Source organism: Poecilia latipinna, unplaced genomic scaffold (genome assembly GCF_001443285.1).
Source record: "Poecilia latipinna isolate Pla-1442-1.1 unplaced genomic scaffold, P_latipinna-1.0 Scaffold1082, whole genome shotgun sequence".
NCBI classification, from domain to species: Eukaryota; Metazoa; Chordata; class Actinopteri; order Cyprinodontiformes; family Poeciliidae; genus Poecilia; species Poecilia latipinna.
The window spans coordinates 259,092-281,428 of NW_015113698.1; the positions used below are offsets into that span (position 1 = coordinate 259,092).

The 22,337-nt window shown below is 38.2% G+C and overlaps 2 protein-coding genes across 2 annotated transcripts in view; both read left to right on the forward strand.

Annotated features, from left to right (window-relative positions):
- The window catches only part of LOC106959453 (matrix metalloproteinase-17-like), an 89,627-nt gene extending 76,498 nt beyond the window's left edge, over positions 1-13,129 (forward strand). Inside the window, exons 6-10 of the mRNA XM_015052028.1 lie at positions 10-112; positions 1,960-2,042; positions 3,276-3,428; positions 4,318-4,575; positions 10,765-13,129. Coding sequence (XP_014907514.1) covers positions 10-112; positions 1,960-2,042; positions 3,276-3,428; positions 4,318-4,575; positions 10,765-11,090 — 923 coding nt within the window. The 3' untranslated portion in view covers positions 11,091-13,129. The remainder of the gene's footprint in view (positions 1-9; positions 113-1,959; positions 2,043-3,275; positions 3,429-4,317; positions 4,576-10,764) is intronic.
- An 8,369-nt stretch (positions 13,130-21,498) lies between these two features.
- LOC106959454 (T-box-containing protein TBX6L-like) overlaps positions 21,499-22,337 on the forward strand; it is a 6,420-nt gene continuing 5,581 nt past the window's right edge. Inside the window, exons 1-2 of the mRNA XM_015052029.1 lie at positions 21,499-21,660; positions 21,788-21,890. Coding sequence (XP_014907515.1) covers positions 21,533-21,660; positions 21,788-21,890 — 231 coding nt within the window. The 5' untranslated portion in view covers positions 21,499-21,532. The remainder of the gene's footprint in view (positions 21,661-21,787; positions 21,891-22,337) is intronic.

Consider the following 22,337-nt stretch of genomic DNA (forward strand, 5'->3'; position numbering starts at 1 on the left):
ATCTTGTAGGTGTTAGAGACTCAGTTTCCCACACGAATCAACCAGGAAACCCCTCTCTTACACCTGAGCCTCCTGTCCTGCTTGATCTTCCTGAAAACAGATCCACTGTCATGTAAGTAAAAGATTAAAATTTGTATATCTTCAACATTCAACATTCATGAGACCTGTTCTTGCATCATCATTCTTGTTTGGAGTAGAGTAAGTATTTCTAAACCTTCAAATATTCTCTCAGTAAATGTTATTCATCATCAATCTCCCTGAGGAGTGCAGCAGACGGGAATGTCAATAAAAGAAAATTGGCTTTGTGAAATTTTAGCATCAAAATGCAATACCAGTTTCAGTTTGGAGCGTATACTGACTCACTCATGTTTTATTGGTTCCTCTCCCGGTGCTTGGAACTGATAAAGGCTAATAAACTCAAACCCAAACAAATCTCTACCATGTTCGTTATATCTTACTTTTAAGCTGCACCTTTGGTGGGTTTCTAGTTTAATCCGTGTTCCTCATACAGGTACAGTCGTCATAAGAGGAAAATACATCCTCTTTCATTTCAATGGTCTGAGCCTGTTAGTGTTTTGGGAGCATTGGGTATTTTGTTTCCTTACATTTGTATTTGTTCTTCCACACATTTTGTTGCAAATGTACAGTTTATACAAACCTTACTAAATTATAACCAGATGTAGTATATATATTTATATATTTTTGTTTGTTTGTTTGTTTGTTCGTTTTGAGATATTATTATTATATCAGCAACACAATGGCTTCTACACACCATTCGGTCAAAAGGCTGTAACTAAACCTAAATTTGCTTTACTAATATAAAAAATAACAGCCAAAAGAAGATCTGGCAGCTTTAATGTATATGGGTTTGCTTGTTTGAAGTAACTGTTTAATTTACATCTTCTTTCCAGGTGACCACACTAACACTCTAAAACTACGTTCCGACTGTAATCTCGCCTAAAAGATTTAGAAACAAATTTTTATTAATAATCTCCTTAATATGAAAGTCTGATGTTTTGGTTGCCACCTCACACACACACACATACACACACGTACATGCCACCAAACAGGTGGTTAGTTGAACATGTTTCCACATATCCCTGCTAGTTTAAACCATTACTTTAATCATTAAATATTCTCTAATTTCATTAAACGATAATGAGTGAGACGGCTGAATAAGGCCTGACTCGGTAGTGATGTAGTTTTAATAGAGCTCTGAATAGAGACCCTTGTTGGTAATATAAGGCCTGGCCAGCTCCCACTCCCGGCCCTGTGGTGCTATTAACTTCATCATTGGCAGGCAGGCCACGTCGGCGCTTTAAATCACTTAAGAACCCCAGGGAAAAAGGCACCTAGGGATTCTGCTGGGTCTGACTGATAGGTTTTCCTTTTTTTGTTTAGTGCAGTATCACCAGCTTCTGCAGAGGCCCGTCATAAAAAACATCCCTAAAATATCGATCCAGTTTATTTGTATTGCACATTTCAGTAACGAGGCATTTCGAAGTGCTTTACGTTGTAAAAACACATAAAACCCACAGTCAATAATTGAAGCATTACATTTTGTCAATTGCCATCGTTTGCATCAGAATATCGATCAATGTCTCGTTTATAATATTTAAAAAGCAAACATTGTAACGTCTAGATTTAAAGGAACTCAGTGTTTCGGCTGTTTCGCAGTTCTCAGGAAGTTTGTTCCAGATTTGTGGTGCATAGAAGCTGAATGCTGCTTCTCTGTGTTTGGTTCTGGTTCTGTGGATGCAGAGCAGACCGGAACCAGAAAACCTGAGAGGTCTGGAAGGTTCATACAACAGCAGCACATCTTGAATGCATTGTGGTGCTAATATTTCCCCAAATAGTTGGTAACAGAATAAAAAAAAAAAAATCATCATTTCTCCTAAAATACTCTTGTTTCTCCTCTTCCTACATTTCTCATTTCTGCTCTTCTGCCCTGTCTGCCAGGCTAGCACGAGACGCCCCAGACAGATGCACCACTCACTTTGATGCAGTGGCCCAGATACGGGGGGAGGCCTTCTTTTTCAAAGGTACAGGAGCACAAAGGGAGAGATAAAGACACAAAGCACCACAACAGTATGGGAATCACAAAAAGTGCTTAGCTAAATTAGTACAGAAGGAGTAGAAGTAAAGGAGAGCATAAATGGATGAAAATGACTATGAGAGGGAGGGGAGGTAGATGTAGATGCCCGACTGCAGCTGGCGGGCCGCTGAAAGACTGCAATCCAAAAGTTACATCACGCTTTCATGCCTGCTCTCTGGAGGAATGACCCCAAGCTTCCCACTGACAATTGAAACAAGAAATAGACTTAAACGTTCAGAAGCACAAGTGTCAGTGAAGCGTGCTGAACTGTAGCTCTGCTGAAAGACCTGTTTTAATCTCCTGTATTTTAATAAGGCTGACAGAACAATTAAAACTTTATGCATCATTGCTGCTTTTATTTTGTCCATTAAATGTGGTTTCAACTGACAAGTCACACACAAAAAAAAGATGGCGGTTTTATTTTTGGTTCAGACTAAAACCGTAGCGATATCGATGTTTGGAAAATTGCAATTTGATTGGACATCATACTTCATACTTCACTTTCTATGCCAATAATATGACCAGTTTTAAGATCTCTTAAGTTGCCTGGGTGATGAGAGAGATTGTGAGATTGAAATAAAGAAGAAGAAAGAGAAGACATTCAAAATTGTGGCTTAATCATAATTGATATCATCATTGCTATTTTCAGTAAAAGAATTGCAATTTAATGTTTTCTTGATTGGTTTTAAATATACATATTTTCAAGACATTCGAGTCCATACTTTTTATTACCACCACTTCAAATATTTTGGTGTACGTCCACATCAGATTTTCACGTTTACGGAAGGAAATTTGCTGATGATGTTATGCAAAGTATGTCAAGCTATGGATGGGAAGTGACTGTGAAATTGTCAAAAAGATTTATGCGTGGACTTTGACTGGACCATTTTAACCCATGAATTCGCTTAGATCTTAATCAATCCATATTAGGTATATTCATAAGGCAGTGAACTCAATAAGATACAAATAAGTTTGTGGTTGTCACATGACATAAGACGAAAAACGTTGAGATATTTTTGCAAAGTGCTGTAAGTTCATTTGGACATTAATAAACTTCCTACATAAGTGGCCCCAAGCAAATAAATAAAAATGTACAGCTGCAGCTACATTACTAAGTATGCGTAGTTATGACTGACGTATAAATCAACATCCAGACCAGTGTTTTTGTGCACTTTGTCAGGAAAATACTTCTGGCGACTAACGAGGGAGAAGCACCTGGTGTCTCTGCAACCTGCACAGATCCATCGTTTCTGGAGGGGCCTCCCAACCAATCTGGACAGCGTGGACGCTGTATACGAAAGGCCAGGGGACCACAAAATAGTATTCTTTAAAGGTACACTTACAAGTGACTGTATTTTACAAATACAACTAATTGTGTAGCAAATTTATGAGCATTTTGATGAAGTTTTTTTTTATTTTATTTGGTGGTAACTTTCAGTAGTACCACTGTAATTAATACTGATGTAGATCATTAAAAGTTGTGCATTAGATCTCTAACAGTAAGAAGTTTGTTTTTTTTTTTTATTATGAGTAACATCTATTCATATTTTAAAGCAGTTATTATTACTGCCTGTGGTAAAGATGTCAGCGAAAGCCCTAAAAAAAATAAAATGGTGAACCCAAGATTCCTCCCTTTGCTGCAGAATATTTTTCTTTTCTCCCTTATCATATTCTTCACTCACGGCAAAAGAAACTTGGGTACCCCTTCAGCTTCGTTTGTCACAGTTTCAGTGGTTTAGAATCATTTCATCATTATAAATAATAACTGAGACTGTAACATATTTTCATATGTTTCCCCACTTTGAAGTGTGTCTAAGAGAAATTGGTCTCTGCGTCATGTCATTTTTATTTACTAGGGAAACAGGAACTCAGACACTGTTAAATAAATACAAAAAAAAAAACACTTTCTAGACACTTGGATACACTTAAGAAATAAAATGATGGATTTTAAAAAATGGCATTGTTACATTTATTTTAAGCAATTCATTAGGAGTCCTGGTGTTGTTTTTAAAAAATAGTTACTTTCTAAAGTGGGATTTTTTTCCCCCCACTGCATAAATGTACTTTAGATTAAGGCTGAATTTTCACTGGGAGATTGTGGCACTTCAATAAAAGATGCATTTATTTTTATGCATTTACACATTTGTAGTAGTGAAACCAATACATGTTGAGAGAATAAATGACACATTTCTTATACACATTTCTCTGTTCTTACTGTCTAGGGCTAAAATACTGGGTGTTCAAAGACAACATCGTTGAAGAGGGTTACCCACGTCCAATCAGTGACTTTGGTCTGCCCATGGAGGGCGTGGATGCAGCTTTTGTTTGGCTTCACAACGACAAAACCTACTTCTTTAAGGACAAATACTACTGGCGCTATGACGACCACCTACGGCGCATGGACCTGGGCTACCCCAAGGAGAGCGTCCTCTGGAAAGGGTTGCCATCTCAACTTGATGATGTCATGAGGTGGTCTGATGGTGAGTAAGACAGCACTTCATCAGTTAATCAATCAATCATTCAGTCAATTTTTTGCACAACGGAGCATTGGAGAATGCCTTACAGATTCTAAAAATAAAATGTATCATATACATATTTTGTATAAGTAAAGAATAAAGTAACACACAAACACACATATTCATCACATCAGCAGGTCTTCAGACTTCCAGACCATAAATGTTTTAGTTTCTGCTGAATTACATTGGCTACCGGTAGCAAGTTTAAATACTTTAATTCTTTGACCCTGAACACTTCTTCAAAAATCTGCTTGAAAAAAATACTAATCTAGAGAATTAATAGTGTTTAAGAACTTATTTCTTTCGTAGTAATAAAAATCTCATGAGAATAAGCAGTTTGCGATGATGTTTATCAGCAATCATGCAGTTGATTTACTTTAACTTCAGTTTACATGATTCTTTGGAATAGCTACAGTGTGCAGACGTATCTGTTTATTGAGTCCTGCTGTGTGTCAAAAGAGTTTATTTTTCCATCAATTTTTGTTTATTTTCACCAACATCCAGGCTTCACATTCACAGAGTCAAACATTTTCAAACCTTGGAGCTCGCCCAGTTTGCACACTGTGCAGCTCCACCACACCAAGGTCACAGTGACGGCCTCCATCGGAGCATTATACTTACAGTTATCTAGCCCCATGAAAGCAAGAGCTGTAAAATGGTTCAGAACATTTTGATCAAGAATCTGGAGCGGTTTTATTCTGTTTCTAGGTTTATAGGTTGGTATTTTAGGATCGGAGTTGTGCTCATAATGTGGTGTGATCTGAAACACCCTCCCCTCAAAAATCAGCCAATGGGTTTTGCAGTTCCCAGGTCACACATCTGCTGCCAGGATGTTGCTGCCTGTCTAACTGCAGCTGCATGGAAGGAAGTCCTTTCCCTGTCAGGTGTTCAGTGGGTTATGTTCTGTTGACTGAGACTCTGAGGTTTGAACGCTCTTGTATGAGTGTAACAGTGTGTGTGTGAGTAAAAGAGAGAGGGAGTGGAGTCCAGTCAATTGCACGGCTCTCACTCGGTCTCACCTCCGGCCATTATCACCACAGAGCATGGAAGGTTAAACCTGCACGCACAAATGCACATAGACAGATCAGAGGGAGCCTTGGAACTGGAGCCACATCAAAGCCTGTTCTCAGTTTGTTTCACCAGCCAGAGAACAGAGGAGAGAAAACCCAGTGACAGGCAGACGAGGAGAAAAGAGAGTGATAGCGCAGCAGAAACAGGAGACAGTGACACAACAGAATGTTGGTATGCAAAGCTGAACAGTAGTTTGATCTTTAATAATAATTAAAAAAACACTTTTGAAATTAACGAGAATTCATAATCAGGCTCTGCGTATTGACATTAGGTGTGGCCTCATTTGTTCGTCAATGTGACAAATAAAGATTGAAAAAATCTAGACCTTTTAATATTAATATATTTGTTATAGCCAATAAACAATATTCAGTTATATTATATGGTTTTTTTTTCACTACCCTTTCTTTGCTTCTTTCTAATTTTACAAAACTTTAAAATATCTGAAGATTTTTGCCCCCTGACGGGGAACATTATTGTTGCTGTTTAGAAAGACTTATTTTAATTAAATAATTTTCAACCTTTTGCATTTACTATTTCCTACTAAATAAAAATATATAATAATATTTATGATATTTTATTAAATACAGAAGTTATGCTCGCGTGAATTTTGCAGGAGTGAGAAAATATTAAAACATTTGTGGGAAAACGATGACCTCATAAAGAGGATGATGAAACGCAGACACAATTAACCTGAACGTGTGGGAAAATATTATGGGAAGGGGATGATTTGGATTACGTTCTGAGAGCCAATATTTTATAGACAGCCGGGAGTTAAAACTCAATAACGGGAAAGAGTTGGATCAAAAGGAGGAGCAAGGAGTATGTTATTAACTATATCATAATAAAGATAGGAGCTACTGGTAAATAGAGTTTGGGTTTTTACCAAAGGATATCATACGGAGAAACTGATAATATGTTGGATACGAGAGTATTATATGCTCTAGCAATTATGTTAATTTAGGCAAACGGAGTGCTACTATTGACTTCTGATGATGAGAAGAAATTGGCACAGTCTATGCAGTCATCTTTAGTTTAGATTTTTATGTTGACTGACCATATTGTTAAACTATTACAGTGTGATCAGATGCATATTGAATCATTAAAAGAGCTTTATTAGCTTTACATTGTAACTATGGCATGCAACTTGGATAGATGCCCTAAAAGAGGGGGATGATGTGACTGAAATGGATTTCTCGATAAAATTAGCACAACTAAAACTTCCTCAGGCCATCAAGTGCTTTAAAGTGACAGGTTTGGTTACAATCAAGATTCAATGTTGGACGTATTCATTTGGGGTCAACTATAGAATTGGTTTGCTGATCTATGCAGAATTTACGCAAAACTGGCTGCAAGTAGAAGTATGGGCCCGTTTACTCAGAGTGAGGGAAAATCTTTCAAATAATAACCTTGTGGCAAGAAATATTTATTGTCTGGGGGGAAGAAATTCCAGGAAGTATAAAGATGGTTTTAAGCAAAGTGAGATAAATAATCATTAGTTTGCAACATTTGCAAAAAAAATCCTGTTAAGAGGAGAAAAGCTGGGAGCTAGCATTACTCCTGCCTTGCCAACTGTGAAGCCTTTTGCTTGGATGTTTTGGGTTTTTTATCCATGACTGTGGGTTTACTTACTTTCAATTCTGACCAAGAGCTGAGCCTTTTTTTTTTTTTTTTTTTGGAACTGCAGCCAGGACGCTTCTAACCCAGTCATTCTCAAAAACCAACAACTTGTGATCAGTTTAACACCTCAATAAAAAAATAAATTAAAAAAAAACACGGGTCAGACGGAATTGCGTCAGTTCCAGTGTGTCACAGCGAACTGCAGAACTGCAGACAAAGGGTAAACACTGTAAGTCTAACATCAAAATACATTTGAATTTACAAATAAACTCCTTTGTATTTTATGAAATGCTTTTAAATCTTCTTCAGTAAAGTGTTGAAACATAAATTTAATCCAAAAAGGAAAAGGCCTAAAAACATGACACTGACAAAACTTGTGACTGTAGATTTCTTAGTAAATATGTCAGAAATTCACTGCAATGAACAGGCAGACGTTGAAGTTTATGAAACAAACTTAAATAAGCGTACTGCTAGTAAAGAAAGCAGTAATGAAGATAAAGCTAACTTACATTTAGGGCATGATGGGGTTATTCTGAAAAAAGTAGCAGCTAACAGTCAGAAGTGAACAAAATTTATTCAGCAACATCTGACAGCTCTAGGTCTAAGTTGAAGAAGAAATGATTGTGTTTAATTATAAGCATTTAGGTTTTAAGTGATGGTGAATGTCAGCTCAAGAGGGTGGTGACCTTCCATGGGTTTGTATTCATTTTCTTTTTCATAATCTAAACCTTTGTAGAGTAATATTTGGAAAGCAAAATGCATAACATTTAGTCATCATTTCTGAGAAAGCTGCTTTTCAGGGGAAATGCAGAGAGAAACAGATGTCACAGATGGTCCTCTGAGACATGAAAGGACTCGTATCCATCATAAAGTATCGCACAGAAACAGTAGGGTTTATGTGAGGTCAGTAATTTCCATTCGTATTCTAAAAGCAGTCAAGAATAAGTGAGAAGAGGCAGCAGAAGTATTGAAAACATAGCAAAGATTTAGTAAAATAATAGGGCCTGATTGTTTAACATTGGCTAAGTTGTAAGGCACATTAAACTACTCACACTCCAGGATGACCCAACAAGAACAAACACGCATTTTATTTGTCTAATTGCAGCTGAATCATTATAACTTTACTGCCTTGCCAGTCCATGTCACTGTTTCAGTGAAATAAGTTGATCTCAATTTAAATTAGAAAATACACAAGGACATATTTACTGATTTAAAGTTCTTGTGTACTAATCTTGATGAATGAACAGCGGTACTATATCATCTTTAGAACATATTGTTTTCTATAAACTATGGATTCAGGGAGAAATTATTGTTCAAGAAATATTAAAGTTATTTGTACTTGATTTTGTACAATGTAGTACATTCTGGTATTATCTGCTGAAAGTCATAATCTCTCAACCTGACTAACCAAGTGTTTAGACATACATAGCTGATTAAAACACCTCAATGGTCCTGAACATACCAACTGAATCCTCTACCCCCAGTAACAGCTTCCATACTAAGGAACTTTGCTGTTAGCGTTTGGGTTTGGTGTGTTCACCAATGGAAACAGGGTCTATTTTAGGTCCCTAGTCAGGGCCACTGAGCTGGATATCAGTTGGTTTCAGTCACCAGATGACTTGGTGCATCTCAAAAATGCAGAACTCCACAGGATGAATGGAGGTCTAGTAAATTCTATAGCTATAAGCTCTAAGGCAGTTTTGACAGCTTGTGATCAATATATCTTAATTCAATGGGTTAATAGGGGCCGGAGGCCAAACGCTGACTTTTGGGCACTCTCCAATGCAAATGTCACAGACCCCATAAAGCAAAATTATTGTGTAAAATTTGCTTTCACTGTGTGACGTGTGTTTGCCATTTAATTTCAAGGCAAAAGCGTGGTGTTATAAATCAAAGGCATCCGCCCTTACTCATCTCCCTTGCTGAGAAACTATTCACTCAAGTACTAAAGTGTTACAGACCTTGGATTCCTTCCAATGTGAGCTCTTACTGATGAGAGGACATTTTTCATTTCCCTCCCATTCTTTATTTTGTGCACCCTTGTTAATGAAGCATACTATAATAAACCTGTTTATTTCCTGCTCTGCTTGTTTGGCTTAGTCAATAAGTTAATGGAGAAAATGTATGTGACTCAGTTGGCCTTGGCCAAGGCGGTTGACTTCCACTTAATACACTCTGCTTCAGGTCTATGGGAGAACGGATGAGTTCAGAAAGCTTTATATCTCTGGTAAAACAGAGTTTATTAAATTTATCGGTCGGTGTGAGAACTGTGGACCTAATTCCAGAAAAACATTCTTGCAAAAAAAAAAAAAAAAAGAACCAACTTTTGACTGTGGAATATTGACCTAAAATTCGACATCAGCACATCACATACTGGCACACAACAACAAAGTGGTATTTTCATCCACGGTGGACAGAGCCAGACTACATTTGGTATTTTGGCGACTCCAATTAACTTCAGTGCCTCAAGGTGAAAGAACAGACGGAGAGTTGAGTATATCAGTAACAGTCAGGTGAAACATTGCAGTTATAAGGGGAAAATTGCCCATCAGGTTTGGCTTTGTTGGTCAGCTGGCCAAGAAAATTACCCAAATTTCTTTTACCCAAGCAAAGCTGCAGTGCTGTTCTTCAGATAAGAGGAACATAGATAAAATTCCACAAAGGCAAACAGATACCCATGTATTGTATGTCTACTTGTCTTACTGTGTTTGTGATAGTGACATTGCCTTAATTAGGATTCTTCATACGTGCTTCTACTCAGGTATTTGGTGTTGATTGTTTGTTCCGGCTGGATGACAGCTGTGCTATAGTGCATCTAATAATGACATACAAAATACAAGCTTGTGATAGCACATTATGTGTAACACTATCCTGTCTGGTGTGGCTATTATTTGTTGTATATCAGCTGAATAAAGGTTGTACTTGAATTTGGGTTTTGCAGCAAATCACTTTCACAACTTACTGGATTGTTTTTGCTATTTCATTGCAGAGAAATGTAGTCAGTGGCTCATTAATGTTAAGGTGGTTCATATGGAAAGAGTTGGAGGTGCAATTTATATATATATATATATATATATATATATATATATATATATATATATATATATATATATATATATATATATAAAAGATTGTATGTGCTATTTTGACCCCGTGTGGACTGTAGAATATCCATAATGAATTAGAACTTGTACACCTAATTGTAATTTAAACAAAAAAGATCGAAAAAATTATTCCATTTACAAAAAACAACCATTTTAATAAAATCACATGTCCAAAAAATAGTCTTTGATATGCCTAAAGATGAAAATTCTGCAAATTTACATGTTTATATCAAGTTTGCTGTGACGTGACGTCACACTTTCAGAAATACTTATGCATATGTAAGAGACATGGCATTTTTAACGAATTAAAACTTTAAATAACTTCAGAGTAATTCGAACCCTCTATCTTCCCTCCCTTAAGGCTCAACGTACTTCTTCAAGGGCAAGGAGTACTGGCGAGTGCCGGGCAGCGACATGGAGGCGGAGGCAGGATACCCCCACCTGATTGCCAAGGACTGGCTGCTCTGCACCGAGATGCAGTCGGACTCTCCGGACACAGAAGCCAAAAGCACGGAGACGAGGGTCAACGTGCACCGGCACCCAGACCACGCAGAGAATGGATACGAGGTGTGCTCCTGCACCTCTGACACCGCCTCGCCTTTGGGCGTCCGGCCCAGCCCGTCATCGCTATGGCTACTGCCTCTTCTGTGGACGCTCTTACTGAGTTTCTGCTCTGAACTGCTATGATGCTGAAGCACGGGACGAAGTTCTTTCAAGCGGACTGACCAATAATTAATGTTGACATGACACTTTTTGTAGCATTTTGCTCTTATTTTGCAGCTATTTATTCAGTATAGCTTTTTTTTTTTTCCCCCAGGTGGAGGGGTGTGGGTTTGCTGTCAGCAAAGGCACAGGTACCATTTGACTTTTAATGCTTTGGCATTTTTAATGAAATGATCAACGACGTCTCAGCTAGAAAGTTTTTGCAAAACAAGCATTTTCAAGATTTGTTTTGCTTCCATGTGCACCTGGTTTACCTCAGTGAACTCTTACAGCATTAAGAGTTTATTCATTCAAAGCGTTCGTATGTGCAAAAGTGAGCCACGTTTCAATATATGGGGTAGAAAATCAATGTAATGGGTGGGAGGAATTAGAAAAATCCAAAACACCTAAACATTATATAGTCCTAAGTATTTTCCCCTTACATATGTTTTCCTCTGTTTGATTATCTGACACACATCACTGGTTCTGGTCAAACAAATATGAACACCAGAAATAAATAGCCAAAGTATCTACAAATTGCAGTTATCAAAAGATGATTTCGTTTTCTTACATCATGAATTAACTTTGATAAGCCACATTTTTTATGGTTTAATATCCTTTAGTTGTTCCACCTTCAGGCAGCTACAACTCCCATTAAGCATTTAGCGTATTTGGCAATCTGTCTTTTATATCAGTGTGGAGAGATTCCCCCCCCCCCCACACTTTTCTTTAAGCATTACTTTAACTCAGCTACATTTGAGGTTTTCAGAGCATGAGCAGAATTTGTGGTTCCATCAATTGAAAAAAAAAAACATCCAGTCCCCAAAGCAGTGAAGTAGTCACAGTTATGATGTTCTTTTCTGGAAATGCTATTAGTTCTATTCCATTTGTAAAAAAACAATATTATACATCTTGTGCTCTTCCCAAAAAATTTTTGGGGGATCATGAAGAAAACTGAGATGAGCCTTTGTGTTCTTGTTGGTCAGTAGTGGTTTATAAATTATCCAGTTGGATGCCATTTTTGACCATTCCTTTTTGATTGTTAAGAGGCAAATGAGGCCTGCATTGTGTTACATGTTGTTCTGGGCTCTTTTGTGAGTTCCTGGATTCAACCAGGAGCGAACTGTTCCATGTTTTTTTGTTTTTTGTTTTTTTTTCTCCGTTTGTGGACAATGGCTCACACTGTGTCCCAAAACCTCAAAAATGGTTTATAACCTGCCCCAGACTGATATATTTCAACGACCTTGTTAATCATCTGCTCTTAACTTTCATTAGATAAGAGCATAATGTGTTGCTTTACAAGATTTTTATAATTTTTTTTTTTTTTTTTTACCTTACTTCATGCCTCGTCAAACTGAACCAACAACTGTGACCGGGAACATTGATGTGTGACAAAAATAACACAAAAACAGAAGAAAATCTGTAAACAAATTTTTGCAAAACTGTAAATTCAGATTCTTGTCTTGCAAAGTGCTCCAGGCCTAAGACATTGACAATAAAGTTTAGGCATCTAATTTCTAAGGAAAATAACATTTTATTTGCACTTACATTTTTTTTAAAGATATTTAAATCACTAAAAAAAAAAAAAAAACTTTCAAAGTGGACATTTGGGTAAATCTACAATTAATTCAAACATATATGAACCAACAGTTCCTCACTGCTTCTGAGGAGGATGAATGTTTGAAAGCTGCTCCTCCTGGTGGACCAGGTTTCCCCTCACCATAATCTGTTGTCGCCGCTTCAAACCGAGGACCTCCTGTTCATCTCCGAGCTGCAAGCGTTTCTCGCAACCTCCCTGCTGTCAACCGAAGGTTCCATCTTCCTGCTTATTTTATTGCCTGCAGCTGCATCATTGTGGGTGCTGGATTTATTATTGCTGTAAAGATATATTTACCTATAAACTGATATATTTGACTGGAGATGTTTTTTGCAGCTATTGCATCACCAAGTGGACTGTGTATATTTTAAGCTGTGTTTTTAATGTATAATATTTTTGTAGAAAAATAATAAAATAATATAAACGACTCACGTTTGTGAATTCGTATTCATCTTGATTTCAATTTCAATTCATTTGAGCACACACACACATACCTACACAAACACACACCTCTGGCTGTGTCAGCTGATGTTATTGGGTAGACTCAACCCAACCTCTACATGCACTAACGATGCTCATTTGTAAACCTTTGGAGTTTCACTGTAGACTCAAGCAACTTATATCTCAACAATGTGCTTTTTGCATGTCAAATGTTCCCCAAAATCTTACAGTTTAACAATTATTAGAAGTTGCTGTATTTGATCCTGTACATACGTTTGCGATTTAGTGAAAAACGACAACAGGTTCAAACTTTTTCACTAAATTCACTGATGTTTTCATGTGAAAACATCAGTGAATTGGAAGGCATTTCATCTAGGGTTTTCCACCCTAGATGAAATGAATCGCTAAAAGTCCAAAAATAATTAGATTTATTCCCATGACAAACATTTTAAGCAGATGAAGATGACAAAAGCTGCTCTCCATTACTTTAATGTCCTTCCACTTTTTTTCTAAGACGATAACTGGTGCTTTACAAGAATGCACTGTAAATGGCACCATATCAGTCACACTGAAAGAGATCCGGTGATAGAATATTGTACAGAATGCCGATATTTCATAGGAATCAGAGGGGGAAAAAATGATACAAAAATATTTGCATGCTCTGACACATCCGACTTGTGCATCAAATTCAGCTAGACGTCAAGTGTTTCTAAATTTTTCAGGCATATAAAGCACAAATCAAAAACCTATAGCGAGAACCACAAGTTATTTCGATTCAACCATTTTAAGATTCCATCATTAATAACAAGTGCAGATTGTAGATGCTGATGAGCGGTAGCGTCATTAAGGATTTTTGTTTGTGTATTTTGCCCCACGGCTAGAAATTCAACCCAACCCTGCAAAATGCAGTCTCACAACTTTACTCCTTTAGAGGTAAAATTAAGTTTAAGAGTTTACAAAGTCACTCATTCACCGCTTCTGCCGACAGCAGCATGTTTTCCTTTCCTTCTCCTGACACACTCCACTGGTGTTAATTAACTGGTGGAGAGCACCTGTACCCACAGGCAAACACAGGGTATTTGTGTGTGTGTTAGCAGATTCTTAATAATTTTCCTCAATAGGGAAAATTATTAAGAATCCACATATTACATTTAGAATAATTCAATATATTCGAGGGGGAATATATACTCAGTCTTTAACACTTTCACTGTCAGAGGCTTAAGAGGGGCAGGGCAGAACCAATCAATCACTTTGTAACTAAAATATTCAGAACTTGGCAAAATTGCATGCAAAGCCGAGAGCCTTGCAGTGGAACTGCTGACGGGACGGGGGTGGTGGAGGGTAGCATAGAGCAAACAGAAACAACGAGGCAGGAAAGTGCAGGAAAAATTGAAAGTCGGCATAATTCGTTGATATAGAAGTTAGACACAGACTCACAAGCAAAAGGAAAACTGCAAGCCAGAAAGCAAAAACGACTAATAAACAGAGAAATGAGTGAAGCCAAAAATATGGAAGGCATGAAATGTGACCTCAGGAAAGATAAAAGCTATCTGACTGTTAGCACATGTAATCCTAGAGGCAGATGGAGAAAATGTTTTCACATGATGATGTTTTTTTTTTTTCCCCAAGAAGTTTAAGATGACAATGTTGTAAACAAGGTTGTTTTTTTTCACCTTGTTAGCTAGCGTAGTTGGTCATGAATATTAGATTGAGTAGACAGTACAGGTTTAAAAAAGATTCACAGAGACCATTTTTTGTTAAATTCATGAAGAACTTCATAAATTTTAGATCATATATTTTAGATGTATGATAAGAAACTGAGCCAAGAAATCCAATATATTTCTACATAAACTCAGTTTGAGTGTTTCTTGTTTGTGTATTGAAACCATAGAAACTGCACATAGAGCGGCTTGCAATGGCCAAGATCTTTGCTTTAAGGTAGGAACTTAAAGGTAAATCTAAATTACGGATCAGTACGCTCTCTGGTTTTCAGGTCATGCTTTAGAAAATGTAAAATGCCAAATGCTAGCTTTCCTTTTCCTTCTTTTAAATGACCCTAACAGAAACAGGGACTGAAAAATAAATCATCTTTACAGGTGAAATGGGCCATAGCAGGGTATGTATATCACGGCAGAGTTAGAAGACTGGAACCGTCACTTAGAGGACTGGTAGCTTCACTTAGAAATTACACTTGAAACGTCAAAAAAAAAAAAAAGTTCCATTAAGTCTGAACTGGAAAAGTCTTGTTTTTGTTAGGAAGCTAACAAAAACAAGACATACAAGTCTTCAGTCAGGTTTGGTTTTAACCATGTGAAAAAAATAACAACTCCACCCATTACAGCAGTGGGTGGAGTTATCACATAGTGGGTAGTACATTGGCCCCAGAGTCTGAAAAGTAGTGTGACATAATCTACACACAACACAAACAGAGAGTAAAAATGGGGGGAATGTTGAAAACTCTGCTCAGTCTGCTTTTTGTCTAATTCAAAGAAGAGAGCCAAAAAGAAAACTGCATGGGAGGCAAATGCAGCAGAGAGATGGAGAGAAAGAGGGAAAGAGAGAGAGAGAGGGAGAGAGAGAGAGAAAGTTGCTATAGTGACGCAATCAGTGACTCAACTCCTTTAGCCAAAAAGTTAAAATGTTGAGTTTTCAGGCAAACATGGCTCTCTTGAAACCCCAGTGACGCAGGTTCTTAAACAGGGACTGGTACCACAGCTGCCACCAGTGGAAAACCTTTCCAAACCAAGTAGACCTGACTCCGACCATGCTGAGAAAAGGACCAGACCACATCCACAACCCGGAGAATCCAGGGGACTCTATTTGCTTGGTTTGGGAATGATGAAAAAAAATGTCACTCCTTCATTTGATTCGTTTCGCTTTTATTCTGTAGTTTTTCTGCTATGGGACAGAATGAAGAAAAAAATCCATCACCTCTGACTGACTTGTTGACAGTGAAAACAAACAAAGGCGCAACAACAAGTTTGTGAGAAATGCTAGGAAACCCATTGCTATTGGCTTGTGTTGCTAATTGTTGCTAGCCTGGTCGTGTCAAACAAATACCACTAGATTTTAGCTTGGAACTAATGCATTGTTTTTATTTGCTTGGCCAACATTTATCCCACCCTGATCCCAATGATGGTGAGGTCCAGACATATCTTTAACCAAAGACGTATTCTGAGCAAACCCCCCCTGTGTCAGTCTCCTGTTATGCTCAGTTGGTTGTTTCTCTGCTTGCAGATACAATGTTACGATTTGGGCTCTAAGGGATGACCCCCTAACGAAGTCTGGGTGGCATTCTTTGGGGAGAGGAGCAGCTGTCGCTCTCGTTGCCCATTCAGCTCTCCGTCTGCCCTCAAATGCACATCAAAGCGGGACCCCTGAAGTCGGCGCAGGTGCTGAATAAACAGCGCTGTCCTCTGAACGGCTGACAAAGAGCGACATTTGAGTTTGCAGGAGATTGTTTGAGGTAATGGGGTTTTTGGGGGCGCTTGTATAAATGAATACTAAGTGGAAGAAACTCAAAATCCTTGCTCATAAGATTCGACATAAAACAGCTGACTCCCTATTAGCCTCTGATAGTATGCTTTAAATAATGATCACCACAGGTATGGAAATTTATTTAAATGTGCGAAGGCGCCTCTGGCGGTGCACGGAGCCTTTCCTTTAATCGGAAACGGCACCTGAAGGCCCGCGGCTGCTGTTATCACTGGCAGGGCTCCTGTAGGCCGGGTAGAGCCAATCGATCAGTCTGAAGAGAAGCAAACGGAGGCTGAAATATTTGCTGCTGGAGCAATTTCCTGTGAAACCAGTGTTGGTGTAAAAGGGTGTAACACTGTTAATTGTGGGATACAATACTCACAGGAAGAATTTTCTTGATATAAACTTCCGTAGCAGTTATTCTGTTGTTAAAATAAACAAAAATCAAACGAGCAGAAATGTTGTCTTCGTGTAAATATAACTGTGAAATTTGATTGTTTTGATTGTATGACATTAAGTTGTCCAACAAAAACTATTCTTGGACTTTTGTATTTGGTAAAACTATAGACTTAAAAAAATATACAAATGTCCTACGTGAAAATAGAGTAACAACCGTAATCTCTACAAATACTTCTTTCCATGTTTTCTCTGTGTTGTGCTGCCCCCTGCTGGTTACAACACGAATATTTATACCTGTTTGCAGTTCTTTTCTTTCCCCTAGAATTTCACTATTTCTTTCTAGCAACATTTATTGTAAACTTCCACTTGATCTCCAGTATTTGGTAGCACAGATGATACAAAAATACATGTAGAAGGTATTTGTGTTTTTTATTGTAATGTCAACATTAAGCTCCACTGTTCTGCTCATACCTTTCTGTCCGTGTTCATCACTGGGTACACCGACAAGGTTTCTAACACAGTGACACATCATCATCATCATCATCATCATCATCATTCACAGGTCTCCTTAAGCCATGTCTGTAAGCCAGCCCTTTTTTATGTCAGGAAACTTTTTTTTTTTTTTTTTTTTTAACTTTTGTCTTACCATAATGATTTACCAAAGCACTGTGTCAACTGGCTTTGTTTGTCTGTCCAGTGAGAACCTTCCTGGACAGACTATGTTTGACTGGATTATCAGAACAATAAGTCTATAACATGAGATATCAACATAATTAAATTGTATTAATCGATCGAAGCCTATTGTAGGCCTAATCCTGAAGTTTAGTGTTGCATACTATTTAGTGATGTCTTAATAATTTCCTTGCAATTGTTTTTGACTCTTGCTAATACTTTTTTATCTGGCCCTGTTGTTGGAATAACTGCTTGGGTTGAAAGGGTTTTTCTCTACATACGCCAACGTCCCAAAGTCAAAACATCCCTGTTAGGTTAACCAGGGATTCTAATTCACCCTTCGGAACAATGTTTGCATGCATTGCTGTGTGTCCCTGTGATGGATGGACTGCTGAGTGGTCCTTGTCCAGAGTGTAGCTTATTGACCTCAGGAGATAAGCACCTTCTTTGCTGCAACCCTGACAAGGAATAATAGACACAGTGGTTTGCTGGCTGATGTCTATTTTTCAGGATTATACACTGTAGAGATGCTGTCACTTGTGCTCATTAAATACATATTATAATTAAATATGTGTATCTTATATCAATAAAACTAATTAGGCTGTGAAGAGGGAGTCGACTAAGGCTGCAGCCACTCCTCTTGGTGGTGGCTGATGCATAACTTAACAGCCATTAGCAAAGTGCAGCAAACGATACTGAATATTTTTAGAAGCATAAATGCAGACAGAAATAATACTTCTGTTATAGAGAAGTGCAAAATAACAAATAACAAACCCACTTTGTTAAGCATTGCAGCATAGCTGTACCCTCAAGATAGAGAGTTAGAAAAGTAAGTCTCATTAACCGTTTCTACAGAAATCATACTATAGCCATTTACCTACTTCCTGTTTATGTACAAGCTAGCACTAGCATGGCCGCACAGCTATCCTTAAGATGGGGTCAGAAAAGTGGCAGTACAAAAAACATTAAACTGTCTTCATTAAAACCTCAATTTAATCCTCCGTTGCTTCAAATCTATGTTCAAACTGCTTTGTTCAGGGTCTTCCAGCAGGTGGCATTAACAGCAAATAAAGATTTAAGTGAACCTTTCCTGTGATTGCTCAGCCTTTTTTCTGTTCTCTGAAATGTGTTTGCCAACTCTGATGTATCACATTGTGCTTACAGTAATAACTAGGGAGTTTCAATGAACATATTAATCTAGAATGGACTTGCTCGAGCCTGTTTTACTCTTTAGACTTTGCCGATTCCTGTTTTTAGCTGCACCAAACTGCAGCTTTTGGTCATATGATTTTTCTTTTTTGAAACATGTTGGACATCCTGTTTTTTGGTGACCCTCACTTTCACTTTGACGTTTGGTGGCTCATTCAGAGCTTTCATTATTCTATTAAGATCAATTATCATTTAAGATCGATTAGCCAAACCATTATCTGTTGCCAATCTCCATTGTGGTTCGGAGAATAAAAAAAAAAAAAAAATTCTCACCCACATCTGCCTCTTTCTCTGTAAATTAAATGGGGGTTTTTCTGGAACACTTCAGCATTTCAGAAGCTTCCAAACTTTTTCATTCAAACTGCATCCAAAGATGGTGAACCAAACACACACCACATCTGACGCTCTACCAAAACACACGACCTATGCTCTGCATCTTCCAACTGCAGCTTAACATGCTACCACAGCATTTCCTGTGTTATAAGATACTTTGAGTGCAGCAGCTTCTGACGCAGCCGAGCATGCAGAATAAATATAACAAAGAATAGCCATAACCCACGGGATTGCAACAAAATGATGTTTCATCTTCACAATTTAGCTACACAGTTTGTGGAATGTAGACAAAACATTTCATGCATTGCTCTTAAAACAATCTTATTATTTTTTTCTTTTCTTTTCTTCACTCTGTCTGACAGAACATCATTAGCAGAGGCAGATGCAGTTGCATAGTTGAAGAGGTGACACCCGCCACAGGCTGGAACAGAACAAATTCCATCTTCAGGCCTAAAGTTGACTCAGGCAGGAGAGGAATGTTCCAACTTGTCTTTCCTTGAAACCAAAAGTTCTTGTTAGGACACCAAGTCAGCGTCTTAGTAATTCAAAGGATACTCTAAAATGTAGAGAATGTGCTTTTCACAGCAGTCATACAACAACGTAATTCATTGCTACCACAGAACTGCATCAGGTTTTATGCTTTAAAAACCTCACCCAAGGCAAGAGATGTTTTCTTGAGAAAGATAAATTTTATTTTAGATGAATACTCTTGGTCTACTTTAATCATATACCCACATCTGTAATCTTATGAAAAAGTAAGTAGACCCAAAGGATCTTTTTTAAAAGGTTGCAGCGACACTAGTAGACAATGCATCTATGATTATAATGTATATCAAAGCTCTTCTAGGGAGGTTCAATATTAAAGCACCATACTAAAGTAAATGTATTGAGAATAAGACCTATGGATGATCAGTCATTCTTCACCAGTTCATGTTTTAATACACTATTTCAAGTTGCTTAGTACCTCTGAGGCTCAAGGTGAGTCTTTCAGAAAATATTTTAAATCGGACTGTAAAGATTTTAACATAAAGATCAACTCATTCTTGCATACAATCCTGCCTTTGTCCCCTTCCTCTTCTCACCCATCCTTGTGAACTGGCTTTTAAGCAGGAGAGAGGCTGCTCTCCTCCCCACGATACTTGAAAGATATGAGGATGCAGACATGGGGGATGGATGTGGTGAGGCCATTTGGCGGGATAAGCAGAGTTAGCCATTATCAAGGCCAGACCTGAAACTTCAGCTGCCTCTGTGATTTCACATCCTGCACCCAATACGCATTCAAAGCAGCAGGGAAGAGGCCTTCCTGTTCCTCGGAAAGTTTTAAAAGCCAGATCACTTCGAGTCTTTGCATTCTCAGCATTGCAAATAATAAAGCTCCTTGCAAGAGTATTCAGTTTGGTTCAGTTTACTAATACAGCTTCAGATCACAACATGTTATCTCAAGGCTGGATATTTTTTTCAATAATCTAATGCTGCTTACAACCTCTCCACAGCTTTATTCTTGACGTGTCCCCAGTGTTTCTTGGTCTCCTGGACGTTTGTGCACCAATATTCCCTAACAATCCTCTGAGACACCAGCTGTATTTCTATTAAAAATCAGCACTGTGCATTGTGTTTGAATTTGCACAGAACAAGTATTTTTCCCAAATGCCTCCTCTGTCCCTCTCCCTGATTTTCTGTTGCCCCTCCAGGCGGGTTAGACCACACCTATTCAGTGATGACCAATCAAGTTTAACCTTTCCCAGACCTCTCCAGGATAGAAGTCCCTGAAGTATCCCAACCCTATTCAAATATTTGAAAGCAGTGTTCCCCCTGTGGTTTGGTTGGTGATGATAACAGCGCGATGCAGTAACAATCCAAACATCTCTGGTAAGATGGATTTTTGAAAGGATGAATATGCATTTTAAGCATGCTCTCTGACACTGACCCTACGTATTTCAACTAATACTGATTTTGTTATACATTTGGCTTTAAAGTAATTGTATAATTAACTCTTTATTTTTTACATTTTTATCCCAAAAAAGCTGCTTAACTGTACACAATTATTTTTATGTCTTACTAACCTGATCAAAATTTTATTGAAACTTATCAGGATTTAAGCACAAACAGTTTAGACAAATGCCAGTTTAGCAGACTTTGCGAGACATTTTGCATATTACACAAAATCTTCTGCACATTTCGGTCATTCGGACGACAAATGTAGCTAATATACTTTTGCACGAATTATTTTCACTTTTCTTGTCAATTTATTTCTGCACTTCTTACCGATTCTCCAGCAGATCCAAGACTGAATCCTGGTATGCCGCTGTCTTCATCAGCCGCTAACTCTTACCAGCAGGGCTGCATCCGGATGACCCTGGAGGACTCGGAGCTATGGAAGTCTTTCCACACCGTTGGAACGGAGATGATAATAACCAAACATGGAAGGTAGTGAGCTTCTCCAATGAACTCTAATTTATGCAGCCTTCTGTTTTAAAGACGGAAACATTTGCAAAAAATATATATTAAAAAGAAAACAAGCAGCTAAAGCAACTTCTAACACTGTTTATCTTAGGAGAATGTTTCCACACTGCAGCATAAGCCTATCTGGGCTTCAGCCTTTTGCAAATTATGTCGTCATGGTGGATATCGTCCCTGCAGACAATGTCAAATACAAGGTATGATCATATTCAACACATCCCCAGCATGTTCTTTTTCTCCCCTCTCCCTGTGGATTTAAACCCACCAGGCTGCAGAATATAAGGGACAGCAGTTGGCAGTCAGACACAGTTCTGCCCTGTCTGCCTGCGACCGTTCACTGCCGCATATCAAAGCCTTTCATTGCTTCCTGTTTGTGCACTCCCGGCTGGAAGCCCAATCAATTAGCATCCCGGCCTCATTCGCAGTCGATGAACGGGGAGCAGTCTGCCATCCCATACATTCAGCAGCCCCTGTCGTTTTTTGCGGCCCATTTGGTCGAAGCGGTTGCTGTCAACACGCACTTGAAGACAGTGTAGTGCAAATCAGACCTCTCCAGGAGAGCTTGGGGGGGGGGGGGGAGGGGGGGGGGGGGTTTGTGAAGTTAAAGATGAAAAACGGGGGGTTTTTTTTCTTTTGGGGAAAAA